The following is a 15,104-nucleotide window of genomic DNA, read 5'->3' as shown; positions in this document are numbered from 1 at the left end:
GTTGCTAGTGACTGAAACAAACAACCCGATGCAAGAGATGAACAGCAAAATTTAAGACACTGCTAAAAGGAATAAAAGAAACTATAAAAATGGAAAAGTTGCAGTACAAACAAATGATTCACCAAATGTGAAGAAGGAAATACTCGCTGCAGTACACACCAAACATTTGAAGCCTGAAGTGACAGGAAACCAGATGAATACAACAACTACAACTGAAGTTTTGGTTTTCCTCCCACAATTTCCCCTAGAAATCACTGCAATAACACAAGAACATAATGGGGATGAGCTCACAAGAAGCGATGAAGCAACTGCATAAAACGAAAAGGTGATAGCACAGGTCTCCAGTCCCAATGCTTGCATGAAGTCATTTGCTACAGTTGCTCCAAGAAAATCTACAAGGAAAAGAAGAAAAGTCCCACACATGAAAATAAATATCTAGGCATCACAAGATAGTACCACATGTATTATCGACAATATACAAAAATGCTAACAAAACAAGTACAAATCACACAGAATCAGCAGTATTATGCAGTTCAGTGCTAGATAAACACGTCATTTTCCCAAGAACAGTAGCTTTCATTGTTGAACAGCATTTGGCTACTGTTTGTATGCACATATTGCATACACATATTGTGGGAAATATTCGGATGTCATAAAGCCAAACAATTCTCCAGTAATAAAATTTTCAGTTTCAGGGAATATGGATCATTTGCAGACAGGAGGAGAACCTGGAGACAAGTAATTTTCATGAACACTAATCTGTCTGAGATTGAGAATTTTAAACTGCACTCTCTATCAAAAGTTTGAGGAGATTATTTGCCAAATGGCAGTTCTGTATGCTAGTGGTCACAAAGCAATGGAGTTAAAATTTCATTCACACCATGCTGACAGTGTGTAAGAACTGTAGGCACTGAATAAAGAAAAGCATCTAATGTACTGTGCGTGGTTTTGGTCATTTAATGGTATCCATGGAATTGCAGAACTGGACCACATTTTCTTCACTGATAAGGCATGATTCCATCTTAGTACCTATGTGAATAGCCAAAACATAAAAATTTAATCAACCGAAGATCCACATGTCTTTCATAAAAACACCTTGAAAGCCTGCACTCTGTCTTCAGGCCACAAGTGGCCCATCGAGACCATCTGACCACTGTGTCATCCTCAGCTGAGGATGCAGATAGGAGGGGCATGTGGTCAGCACACCGCTCTCGAGGTATTTTGATGGTTTTCTTTGACCGGAGCCGCTACTATCCTATCAAGTAGCTCCTCAATTGGCATCACGAGGCTGAGTGCACCCCGAAAAATGGCAACAGCGCATGGTGGCCCAGATGGTTTCCCATCCAAGTGCCAGCCACACCCGACAGCGTTTAACTTCGGTGATCTGACGGGAACTGCTGTATCCACTGCAGCAAGGCCATTGCCCTTGAAAGCTTGGACAGTCATAAAATTGGTGTGTAGTGTGTCCTACATCAAATTTCACATAGAATTTCATTTTCAGATATATGGCACAAAACACATGTATTGACACACTTTACTTAACAGGAGCGTTTTATAAAAGGAGTTTAGTTATCTAGGAATACACTGATAATAAGTTATGAATTCCCAAGTAGAGAGATTATGAGATGAAACCCACAGCTCTGAGCAATACTGTGAATGTTCATTTATACCATAGAAACATTATAGTAAGACCTTTCTTCTTTGAATCTACTGATGTGTACCAAGGCATAATTATACAGTTTATTTTGCTTCTTGAGATAGAAGAACATTATTGTTTGTTACAGCAGGATGGTGCCACTTGTCACACAACTAATGAAACAATTCATTTTTTAAACAAATATTCTGGATATCAAATCATCTCTAAGCAATTATGGCCCCCACATTCTCCTGGTTTAAAGTCTCCAAACTTCTTCCTGTAGAAGCTACCTTAAATCAAAGGTTTATAAAAACAGGCTGCATATGCTGACCAAACTACAGATTGACATAGTGGAGATAAAAAACAGTGTGAACATGCTCTGCAGTAGTCTCAAACCAATTATACACTGTTGGTAGCTCCTTGGCTCATCTGGGCAGTCAATTGCTCAACAGTTGCATGTCTGCTGGCCTGTACACATCTTTTCAGCTGTTGTTCATCCCTGTCATCAATAGCTGTGGTGCACCACAGTTGTTATGGTGCTGGTTTCTCATAGTGCCATTTTGCCATGCACAGTATACTTCAACCACAGTGGCACATGAACAGATTACAAACTTAGGCATTTTGGAAATAATTTGACTCTTGGCCCTAAAACAAATGATCATGCCCTTTTGGACATCAGATAAATCACTCTGTTTCCACATTACGACAATGACTGCATTGTTTTCCGAGTCCCCAACATGCTTTATACATCCTCCACTGCTAGTGCTGCCAGCTACCATTTGTGAGTGGTTATGGTATGTTGACATCGAACATAGGTGGTGGTCACATTAATGTGACTGGATCATATACGTAATAGTGTGAAGCAGTTAACAAAATACCAAGGTTTTTGAGTTGTGTCCGCAGAATGTTATACAATTGGTACTAGATAAATTCTTCTTTTAACATGTTTCTGTATTCTGAAAATACTGTCCTGGAAAGCTGAGTTTCCCCAGAAAATGATTCCATAGATCATTAATAAGTTGATATATACACTATAAACTGCCAATGACCTTGCCACAGCAGTTATGCCGGTTTCTGTCAGATAACCAAAGTTAAGCACTATTGGGCTTGGCTAGCACTTGGATGGATGAGTGTCTGAGGCTACCGAGAGCTGTTGGTGAGTTGGGTGCACTCAGCCCTTGTGAGGTCAATAGAGAACCTACTTGACTGAGAAGTAGTGATTCCAGCCACAAAAAGTGACAACAGCCTGGAGAGCAGTGTGCTGACCATATGCCCTCCATATCTGTATCCAGTGTCACCTATCAGCTGGGGATGACACAGCAGTCAGTGCATACTGTTGGGCCTTCCAAGGCCTGTTTCGACAGAGTTAGTTAGTATAAACTAGTTTCTTTGTTTTAAATCATTTATAACAGTAATAACGCATACTGCAAACATAGGAGAACCAAGACGCATCAATAGCAATGAGATTAATGATTAAAGTTGTGACCTCTCTCTAGTCCCAAAAACTTAACATTTTCTACTTCTTGTATTTCATTGTTTAAAAATATTATTTTTATAGAATGTGGAGTTCTATGAGAAATACTGAACTGTGTGTACTGAGTCTTCAATGATAATCCATTTGCCTTCAACCATGGGTTGATGTTCCCAACTATTTCATTGGGTGCTTTTTCGGTAAATGGGCTGGTCCAGATAAGATATAAACAAAGGACCTGTTGTGTCTCCTATCCTATAATATTTTTAACTCTTTCATTAGGGTATTACAGTCTAAACAACTGCTACTTCACAAAATATTCCCAGTGGTAATCATTATTGTTTCTAGTGTGTGATTTGTCAAAGGAAATATAGCCTGTTCAGTTGACAGTCGTTTTTGAAATGCAAAGTGTTTGCTACTGAGTCTGGTTTCCTGTACTAATTTTTTTTCAAAGTATATTACACAATATCTTCTCAAAAACTTATGAAAATACTGGGAGTTACGAGATGGGTCAATAATTCTTTACTAATTTATTGTCTTCCTTTTGTGGACAGACTTGACAATAGTATGTTTCAGTCTCTCGGGGAAAGTTTTAATGAGAAAAGATTCATTCAATACATAACTCAGTGTACTACTAAGGTCAGCTGAGCAACCTTGCATTATTTTTCTACTTATTTAATCATAAGCACTTGAACATTTAGTTTTAAGAGACTTAATAACATCGAAAACTTCTTCTGGAGATGTAGGATGAAGAGGAACTTTATCAAACTTGTTTTGCAAGGTTTTTCTTAGGAACTGTAAACTATCTGTGAAAGAAGTGTTCAAACCTAAATTATCTGCTACTGACAGAAAAAGGGTAAGTGTAAAGTTTTGCCGGCCAGTGTGGCCAAGCGGTTCTAGGCACTTCAGTCTGGAACCGCGCGACCGCTATGGTCGCAGGTTCGAATCCTGCCTCGGGCATGGATGTGTGTGATGTCCTTAGGTTAGTTAGGTTTAAATAGTTCTAAGTTCTAGGGGACTGATGACCTCAGATGTTAAGTCCCATAGTGCTCAGAGCCATTTGAACTATTTTTTTTTTTTTTTTTTTTTTTTTTTTTTGAAATAATCTAAGTGAATAGAAAATTAGGGAAAACTTTCCACACTTAAAAGCTGCCTTACAAAAATGGATCCAGGATAAACATTATTTAAACAATACCTTATCTTCTTCTTCTTGGTGCCACTTGTAGTGCGTCGGCTGCTCACAGGCAGCTCACAATCAGCTCTACAAAGTTGTTGATGCCAGTCCACGTCAAGATATTCCGTGGCCATGATTGCTTCCTTCTACCTGGTGGGGACGTTCCTTCTATCCTGCTTTCTAGAATTAATTGCAGAAGCTCGTATTTCTTTCCTCTCATAATGTGCCCCAGGTACAATGCCTTTCTTCTTTTAAGTATCCTTATTAGTTCTCTATCCATTCTGGCTCTACGCAGCACTTCAGCAGTGCTCGCTCTCTCAATCCATGGTATTTTTAGTAATCGGCACAAGAACCACATTTCTGTTGCTTCTAATCTCTTTACAGAAACTGCTTTAATTGAGCAAGTTTCCGCTCCATAGAGTAGGATGGGGATAACATAGCATTGTACCACCCTTATCCTCAAATGGAGCAGCACGTCTGTGTATATCAGCACATTTCGTAGCTTTTGGAATGTTTCTTTGGCAATCCCACAGCGAATCTTAATTTCCTCACCACATTCAAGTTTCGAGTTCATCACAGATCCTAGACATTTAAATTTGGTTACTTTCTCAATTTTACTACCATTAATGACTAGGGACTCATTTTGACCTGGGGTTCTTTCAATTGACATACATTTAGTTGTCTTGGCATTTATTTTGACACCAAAATGATGACAAGCTTTATCTATTTCTGTAAGTATTTCCTGTATCTCAGCTACGGATGATGCTAACAAAGCTGTGTCGTCAGCATATCGTAAGTACCAGATCTTTACCTATTAACAATACCTATTAAACAAAAAAAAAACTTCATTTTTGACTGAGTATAAATGTTATCTGTAATTCCTGTGTCCTATGCTATTACTGAAGTTGAGTTGTAGTTTGCCGTTTCGTAAATAATGTGTAGACAATTTCCTACACATGTATAGGGCAAGCTTATAAATTGGACAGTACCATAGTCAGTCACTGATAGTCATAGTCAGTCAGTTAGTTACTGTTAGGAAATGCAAGTATGCAAGTCTGAGGAACCTATGTCAATCTGTGAAAACTTGCCAGTCATGAAAGTGGATCTGTGCAGACTCAAGCAAGATTTATGTAAGTTATAATCATGAAACTTTAAATGAAGAATGTGCTACATTTAACTGAAAGAGGATCACAGCCAGTTTATTAAAACAAATGTCTGTTGAATGTGCTTTAAATATCTGTAATACTGCCTAGTTAAAGATTGCCAGGAGGGAAGACCAGTGGATACACACTAAATGAACTACGTGTGTTAAATTCTGAAGCATTCATACAGATAACAAACTGATGTGGTTCCAGCACATTGATAAGATTATGTTCGGTCAGCCTTGCACTTGGTAATCTCTCTCACTGTTTTGAACTGCAGACAGGATAGCTAGAGTAATTTTCATACATTCTCTCTAAACTATCCTACAACATAATCTTTGGGATTATGAAGAAAAATTTTTACTTTACAGACATGTGCAGAAATAATATTAGGTATAGTTGATAGCTGTACATCTTGCACAAGCCTCTTCACAAGCCTCAAGATCCTTATACTCATTTACTCCATAGTAGCATTTTTGGTTGATAATAATACTGAATACAGGGTGAACTAGATAATTCAGAACCACAACAGTAGAATTAAAAATAATTTCCATGTGACCTGCATCCATATCTAAGATTCAGTTTTATGTATTGGTGTGAAAAATTTTAATAGGTTGACAACAGAAATCAAACAGCAAAATGGAAATCTGCAGCTATTAAAAAATGAAGTAAGTGAGTACCTTATTAGCCACTCCCATAATTTTTCGGAGTAAATGTACTTGAAGTTATATATCCCATAAAACATTAATGTATGTATTATGTTTCAAATTTCCCAGTATGTAACAAATGATGGCAACCTCTGAAATCACTAAAATTACTTTGCATTTTGTGCAATAATTTACTGAAGTAGCCTTCAGGGCCTGCTTTTATCTGTGAATTTCTAACTTGACTCATTCAGTATCACCTTATTCATGAAGGGATTTGAGGAACACAATGTGAATGAATGAATCACTCAGTGGGTACCTTTTTCAAAGTGAGAAGATACCCCAAATATACACCTGAGTACTTCCAATTGTACGACATATTAGTGTATCTTCCCGTTCCATTTAAGTATTGAGCAGGGAAAGAACAATTGCTTAAATGGTTCTGTGCTTGCTGTAATTAGTTTGATAACTATTTGCTGTCCCTCAGGTGGCTGTAGTATATTCTAAGATTCATCACTTAATACTGGTTTCTGAAACTTTGTAAGTAGGGATAACAATAAATAAAATAGCCTTGGGCTGCAGTTATGGTGTTACAGATTTTATTACATGATCAGTTTCAAGCCTCATGCCTCATCTTCAGATGCACCTGTGCACAGTTACCATTTATTGGCATGGACTATCCATATCTTCATTACCCATCATTGTTGTTGGTGGTAGTGCAGCCACATACAGTAATAATAATGAATAAAATAGCCTCAGGTTGCAATTATGGTGTCAGAAGTATTATTGCATGATCCATTTTGAGCCCATGCCAAGAAATGATAACAGTGCACAGGTGCTTCTGAGGATGAGGCATGAAGATGTCCATCTCGAAGTGTCATCAAACACAGATTTTACAGTGGTTCCAAGATAGTGTCCTGTGAGTCAAACTAACTGGTGATCATTTTGTGTGAGCAGTCTCATTCCGAATGGGTCCAACACACTTGAGTAATATTCTAGAATGGGTCACATAAGTCTTTCGTAACCAATCTCTTTGTAGACTAATCAATTTTCCAGTATTTTGTCAATGAAATAAAGTCTGTCGCCTCCTTTACCCATTATAGAGCCAATGCGATAATTACATTTCATATTCCTACAAATTGTTACATCCTAATATGATTATCAAGAGCTTCAAACTAAGACATATTTATGCTTAACCTAGCTATACCGTAGACACTGTGTAATAAGATAAGATCTTTCACAATGTTTGAAAATTTAGCTATGCACATTTAACTTGAAGTAAAGGTAAATAAGATTTTTGTACAAAATACTTCTCAACATGAGAAAAATAAAGTTCAAAGTGCTTATGCACTGTTACTATTTATATGCATCTTATGAGTTACTACAAATTATTTGTCAACATCTTGTTTAATTTTTATCACTCAATATGTACATCCACCTAGGAGGCTCTTAAAGTAACTTTTATGTGACAATAACAAGATAGACGACAAGGCTGAGACAGGAGTAACAATACAATGAAATAATACAATATCAATTGATATGTGACTAGCACTAATAGCATTAGTCTTAAATAACTACTAGTAAGTGTACTCACGTGGTGCGCATTGATTCTCCAAATAATCAGAGTCACCGTTCACTATGAATGCTTGTGGCTGAGTATAACGATCTTCACAACTTAGTCGGCACTCTTTCCTTAGATAATTATATGTGATTGATCTGTGAAAGATGAATGGGCCATATAAATTGTATAATTTGATTTTGAAAATGGTTAAAAGCTTTACTGTGATGTTACTGATAACAAATAACTGCCCAAACAAAAAATCAAACTATGGAAACTCCAGGTAGGAATATCAACAATGCACGAAAAGCTAGATTACTGCTTACTGTAAAAATGACATTGTAAGTTGTTGACAAGCACAATTAAAAGACACTTACACAATGCTTTTGGCCACAGCCTTCATCAGAAAAAGGGAAACACACCATTCAAACACACAAGCAAGCGCACCTCATGCACATAACCGTCAACTCCGGCAGTTCAGAACAGAATGCCAGACACTTGACCATGTGCGTGTGAGCTGTGCTTGTGTGAATTTGTGTGTGTATGTTGTCTATTTCAGAAGAAGGCCTTCTGGCTGAAAGCTAACATGTTTAGTAGTCTTTTTGTAGTGCCTGTCTGTAACTCAACATCTTGCTTTTTGGTGAGTAGCAATCTATCTTTTCATAATATAGTCATTTTTCCATCCTGGATTTTCCAAGGTTGTGAGTCATAGGCACATGAAACTGAGACATCATTTTAGTGCTCTAGTATTCTGGTAACTAAAATATGAAGCACACAAAATACAGTTTATACGTTTTGCACTGAGATAAGGTGCACGGCATTCCTCCCCTCCCATGATAAGTGATTTTGTGGCATTAGGAGTTGCTGTTGAAAAAGTTATCATTTGTAACAATATTATGAAAAGGAAAGTTGCTAGTCACCATATAGAGATGCTGAGTCACAGATTGGCACAACAAAAAGACTCACAAATAAAGCATTTGGCCTGTAGGGCCTTCATCAAAAATAGACCACACACACACACACACACACACACACACACACACACACACACACACAAACACACACTCATGCAGACAGAACTCATACACACATGATCGCAGTTTCAGGCAACTGTTGCCAAACTGCGAGCAGCACCAGTGCATGATGGGAGAGGCGACTAGGTTGATGTCACCTCCCTTTACACTAACATCCCTAATGCCCATGGTCTTACTGCTATTAAACACTACCTTTTCCAATGCCCAATGCATTCCAAACCAACAACCTGCTTCCTAGTCGCCATGACCAAGTACATCCTCACCTGCAGTTACTTCTCCTTTAAAGGCATTACCAACAAACAAATCTGAGGTACGGCTATGGGCACCCACATGGCACCATCCTATGTCAACCAATTCACGGGCCACCTAGGGGAATCCTTCCTATACAACCAGTATCCTAAACCCCTCACCTGGTTCAGATTCATTGATGAGATCTTTGTGATCTGGATAGAGGGTAAGGACATCCTATCCACATTCCTCCAGAACCTCAACAATTTCTCCCCCATTTGCTTCACCTGGTCCTACTCAACCCAACAAGCCACCTACCTAGATGTTGACCTTCACCTCAAAGATGGCTACATCAGTACCTCCGTCCATATCAAACCTACTAACGACGAGCAATACCTCCACTTCAACAGCTGCCACCCGTTCCATACCAAGAAGTCTCTTACATACAGCCTAGCTACCCATGGTATTCACATCTGCAGTGATGAGCAGTTCCTCTCAAAATATACTGAGGGTCTCACTGAATCTTTCACAGGCTGTAATTATCCTCCCAACCCTATATATATATATATATATATATATATATAAAAATCTCCTATGCCTTATCTTTTCAGTCTCCCACCATCTCTCAAATTCCCACTGTCCAGCCACAGAGGGGCATTCCCCTTGTAAACTCAGTATCATCCAGGGCTGGAGCAATTGAATTACATTCTCCACCAGGGTTTTGACTACCTCTCATTGTGCTCTGAAATAAGTAACGTCTTGGTCACCATCCTTCCCACCTCTCCCACAGTGGTATTCCACCGTCCACTGAACCTACACAATATACTCGTCCATCCTTACATAATCCCTGCTCCCAACCCCTAACCTCATGGCTCATACCCCTGTAATAGACCTAGATGCAAGACCTGTCCCATACATCCTCCCACCACCACCTTCTAGAGTCCGATCACAAACATCATCTATCACATCAAAGGCAGGACGACATGTGAAACCAGTCATGTGATCTACAAGCTAAGCTGCAACCACTGTGTGGGCATGACAACCAACAAATTGTCTGTATGCATGAATGGCCACCGACAAACTGTGGCCAAGAAACAAGTGGACCACCTGGTTGCTGAGCACACTGTCAAACATGACATCCTTCATTTCAATGACTGCTTCTCCACCTGTTCCATATGGATCCTTCCCACCAACACCAGCTTTTCTGAATTGTGCAGGTGGCAACTTTCCTTGCAATATATCCTACGTTCCTGTAACCCTCCTGGCTTCAAGCTTCATTAGTCATTGTCCTCACTCATCCAGCCTCCCTATTCCCATTCCAGCACTATGCAGTCCTCATTCCACCATCGCACCCAGTCTTTTTACTTCTCTCCTTTTCCACTACCCCCTCTCCCCACCCCTCCCCTGCCATCCATCTAACCTCCAGACTGCAAATAGCTGCCCTACCCTCTCCATCTCATCCCTACGCACTCCGCAGCAGCACTGCACTCTCCACCACCCCTATCCTACTATCCCTTCCTCTTGCTGCCCCAGCCTCCTCCTTAACCCCACCCAGTCGCCATTCCCATTACGCACTGGTGCTGCTGCTCACAGTGTGGCTACAGATGTCTGAGACTGCTGTCATGTGTGTGTGAGTTGCATTTGCATGAGCGCGCGCGCGCGTGTGTTTCCTGTTCATAATATTGTTACAGTCCATCCTGGATTTTCCACTGTTTGAAGTTCTCATCTGTGACATTCTGAGGTATTTGTATTGGGAAGTAGTTCAGATATGTCGCGAACCAGTTCATGAAATAATTTAGCACATTGACAAAAATGTTCTTCAGGAATGACAAAGTTGTAGAAGGAGGAGTGTCTCACGTGGAAAAGATTACATCATTGGAAGAAGTCCAAACTGGAATTTCTGAAATGTATCTTGATTAACCAACTGTTAACTCACATCCTTTTTCTTAGCAAGCTGGTGCATGACCACATTAGTCATTTAAAGTAAGATCTGTCTTTCATAACACCTTTTCTGGATGTTGGATTGACAGAAGTAGTCCAAGTTCCTGGTCTTTTAGGCCTCTGGTCTTACATCCATGGACTTTTTTTTGTCTCAGGGGTTAAGTTAGAAATTGTATGCATCAGATTTCTTTCAAAGATGTTACTGATTCACAAGCCAAGATTGTTGTGGTCTTCAGTCCTGAGACTGGTTTGATGCAGCTCTCCATGCTACTCTATCCTGTGCAAGCTTCTTCATCTCCCAGTACCTACTGCAACCTACATCCTTCTGAATCTGCTTAGTGTATTCATCTCTTGGTCTCCCTCTACGATTTTTACCCTCCACGCTGCCCTCCAATGCTAAATTTGTGATCCCTTGATGCCTCAAAACATGTCCTACCAACCGATCTCTTCTTCTAGTCAAGTTGTGCCACAAAATTCTCTTCTCCCCAATCCTATTCAATACCTCCTCATTAGTTACATGATCGACCCACCTTATCTTCAGCATTCTTCTGTAGCACCACATTTCGAAAGCTTCTATTCTCTTCTTGTCCAAACTGGTTATCGTCCATGTTTCACTTCCATACATGGCTACACTCCATACAAATACTTTCAGAAACAACTTCCTGACACTTAAATCTATACTCAATGTTAACAAATTTCTCTTCTTCAGAAACGATTTCCTTGCCATTGCCAGTCTACATTTTATATCCTCTCCACTTCGACCATCATCAGTTATTTTGCTCCCCAAATAGCAAAACTCCTTTACTACTTTAAGTGTCTCATTTCCTAATCTAATCCCCTCAGTATCACCCGATTTAATTTGACTACATTCCATTATCCTCGTTTTGCTTTTGTTGATGTTCATCTTATATCCTCCTTTCAAGACACTGTCCATTCCGTTCAACTGCTGTTCCAAGTCCTTTTCTGTCTCTGACAGAATTACAATGTCATCGGCGAACCTCAAAGTTTTTACTTCTTCTCCATGAATTTTAATACCTACTCCGAATTTTTCTTTTGTTTCCTTTACTGCTTGCTCAATATACAGATTGAATAACATCGGGGAGAGGCTACAACCCTGTCTCACTCCTTTCCCAACCACTGCTTCCCTTTCATGCCCCTCGACTCTTATAACTGCCATCTGGTTTCTGTACAAATTGTAAATAGCCTTTCGCTCTCTGTATTTTACCCCTGCCACCTTCAGAATTTGAAAGAGAGTATTCCAGTTAACGTTGTCAAAAGCTTTCTCTAAGTCTACAAATGCTAGAAACGTATCACCATTGCAATTTGTTTGGGTTGTTTGGGGGAAGAGACCAAACAGAGAGGTCATCGGTCTCATCGGATTAGGGAAGGATGGGGAAGGAAGTCGGCCGTGCCCTTTCAAACGAACCATCCCGGCATTTGCCTGGAGCGATTTTAGGGAAATCACAGAAAACCTAAATCAGGATGGTCGGACGCGGGATTGAACCGTCGTCCTCCCAAATGCGAATCCAGTGTGCTAACCACTGCGCCACCTCGCTCGGTGGTACCATTGCAATTGCCACTGTTCGTGGAATCACTGCAATGACCATGAACAGGGTAGGAGTACAAGTCAGACATTTGAAATGCCAAAACATAATTGAAGTAGAAAAATCTTTCTGTGTTAGTGTATTCGCTCAGTCACAGCTCTTCCATCACACCTGTTATAAGTCATGTTACCGTCTTCTGATATTGTAAAATACACCCTGGGACACATTTTGTCTATTTTTTTCAAATGTACATTTTTGGACACAATATCAGAAATGAAGAATAAAAAATATCAAACAGAAAAAGGCACTGGTAATGATATAGCATCTCCACCAGCATATGTTACATAAAGCATTGTGGTCAGGAGGCTGTAGTCTGGCTCCACAGGCTGCTTAGGTTAAACCAGTCTTGCAGGGCATGATGTCATTGGCAGTGACAGCAGTATTGCTGCCAAAGGCACACCTTCGTTACCAGGCCCAGTGCTTTTCATTCTCTTCTTCATCAGTTATTGACAATTTGTGGTGCACTTCACTAGCAATTTTTTTGTTAAATTTGTGGATTCTCTAAATCATTTATTGATTAAACTGCATCAAGGCGTGTCGTATTATGTTGTTGCCAAGGATAATAAGTCTCGATATAGAATCAAATGTGTAGTTTACCATCACTTTCCAAAATGTATTGAGCTTCTATGTAAATGGCTATGTTGTAAAAATGAGAAAACAAAATTAATGTTAATTATGCAAGTATCTGTTCCAAAAATAAATTGAATTATTGATTTTAGCTACCAGTAAGTTTTAATCAAAGGTCAAGGATATGAAGAAAAAGATAAGTTATTGTAATGAATAGAAATGCTTCAGTGGAAGATATTACTGTTTGTATTGTAAAGCATCAGTGAATTCATTAAATTTAATGTATGAAGTGTATGATAACAAACAAAAATTGCACAATATCATACAGATGTCCGAAAATTGTCAGCAATTAACGTGAGCATTCCTTTCACTACTGATTTAATAAGTAAATATAGCATTTCTCAAGCAAAGTTCATCATCCTATTCATTTCATTTGGAACAAACAAACACAATAAAAGGAAACAATAGTAAATGTCTATGCAATTAGTAATGATTTCTTTTATACATTCTGCAAAATATGAAATGCAGAACACGTAATTCTTCAGAATTGTCAAAATATTATTTAAAAAGTTATGAACTAAATTTTATTATTAAGTACCTTGTTTTCATCTTTTTGATTGGAGTCACATAAATGAATTCACTAAAAACATTTATCTAAAGACATACAATTGGAAAGGAAATGGTAAACAAATCATATTACAAAAATTTACACAAAATAAAAAGTTTCAGTAATTAATTGCCATGTACCAAATAAGAAAAATCTTATTATCTCCCTGCATGCAAGGACTGTATTTTGTAAAAGAAAAAAGAAAAACTAATTTGTTCAGAAGTAATTGGCCTTCAAAATTTATGTTTTCTAGAAGTTTTTAGTAAAATATGCAAAATTTTTATTTTCATGGTATAATTGCTCTAATTCATCTGTTTATAAAAGTATATGCTGCTATTGTAATTAAAATCTTAATTACAAAATTTCTACTATATGAAAAACTGTTTTTCTGACAATATTCACATATGAAACTTTAAATTATACACATGCAGAAACCATGCTAACTGTATTATTAGTAATTCATTTGTTTATGTAGAGACAGTCCTGTGTCATTTTGTGTAAAATATTGTAGTACCTCTTTCTAGGAAGAGTTTTTTTATAAAATGTGTCTAGAATAAAATAAATATAATGAATTCATTGGAAACTGTTATTTTAAATGTCACCTGCAAAAACTTAGCACCTTTAGACAGTTAGGTTAAAAAAGTATCTGCTCACTACCTTTGAGTTGTCAGCGAAGAAGCTAAGTACTGAAACTGGATTCAATTTGTAAGTTTCACTTTCCACACTGAAATATCAAGAGCCAAGGTAGCTGTTATTTATGCTAAAGCAACCCTTCAAAAGTGATTATATGGCATTATTTCTGAAAAATTGTACATGAAATCATTTGTAGGTTATTCAGAAGAAAACTTAATGACATATATATGATGTGACTTCAAAAAGTAAGTTACTCATTATTTTGACAGGCCAAGTAATAGAAAGCTGCACTACACTTCATAAATGACACAGATACATGACACTATTTTTCAATATGGTCTCCAAGTCTCTGCAAATGACAGCTGGAACATTCTGCCAATAGTTCAGTTCCCTGGCGATAAAAGTCTGCTCCTTGGTCATGGGGCTATTTTAGAACTCTTGCACACATGTCCTCAAAGTCAGAAAATCTGTGACTGGTGCAAATCCTTGATTGTATGGACATGTCATCTGTATTGATGTCAATGGCCTTCCTTCTCAATCAGCATCTTCCACATCCAGGCAGCCTTGGTAAAATTGTTGACATTTTTTCACTTTGTATGTGTAACACTGCTTTTGGTCCAAATTCCACGCTGAATCTGGATGTAATTTAGATGTTTTGCCCACAAGAGTCACACTGTCCCACATACTTCAACTTTGGAGTACATTTCTAGTTGTTGCAACATTTCACTCCCACACTATGATGCACCTGTTATCCACACTGCAGCAGAACTGTGTCTGCAGGAAACCAAGAACATGTAATCCCATCTCACAATGTCACACTCTTGTTGCACAATGGTTTTAAGTGAAGGACGACATGTGTAATTTA

At 38.4% G+C, this 15,104-nt stretch overlaps 1 protein-coding gene across 1 annotated transcript in view; it reads right to left on the bottom strand.

Annotated features, from left to right (window-relative positions):
- LOC126248836 (uncharacterized) overlaps positions 1-15,104 on the bottom strand; it is a 535,548-nt gene that overhangs the window by 203,752 nt on the left and 316,692 nt on the right. Inside the window, exon 15 of the mRNA XM_049950252.1 lies at positions 7,662-7,783. Coding sequence (XP_049806209.1) covers positions 7,662-7,783 — 122 coding nt within the window. The remainder of the gene's footprint in view (positions 1-7,661; positions 7,784-15,104) is intronic.

This window comes from Schistocerca nitens, chromosome 3 (assembly GCF_023898315.1).
Source record: "Schistocerca nitens isolate TAMUIC-IGC-003100 chromosome 3, iqSchNite1.1, whole genome shotgun sequence".
Taxonomy (NCBI): domain Eukaryota; kingdom Metazoa; phylum Arthropoda; class Insecta; order Orthoptera; family Acrididae; genus Schistocerca; species Schistocerca nitens.
The sequence above is the reverse complement of the archived record's forward strand: the minus strand, read 5'-3'. Positions and strand labels throughout refer to the sequence as shown.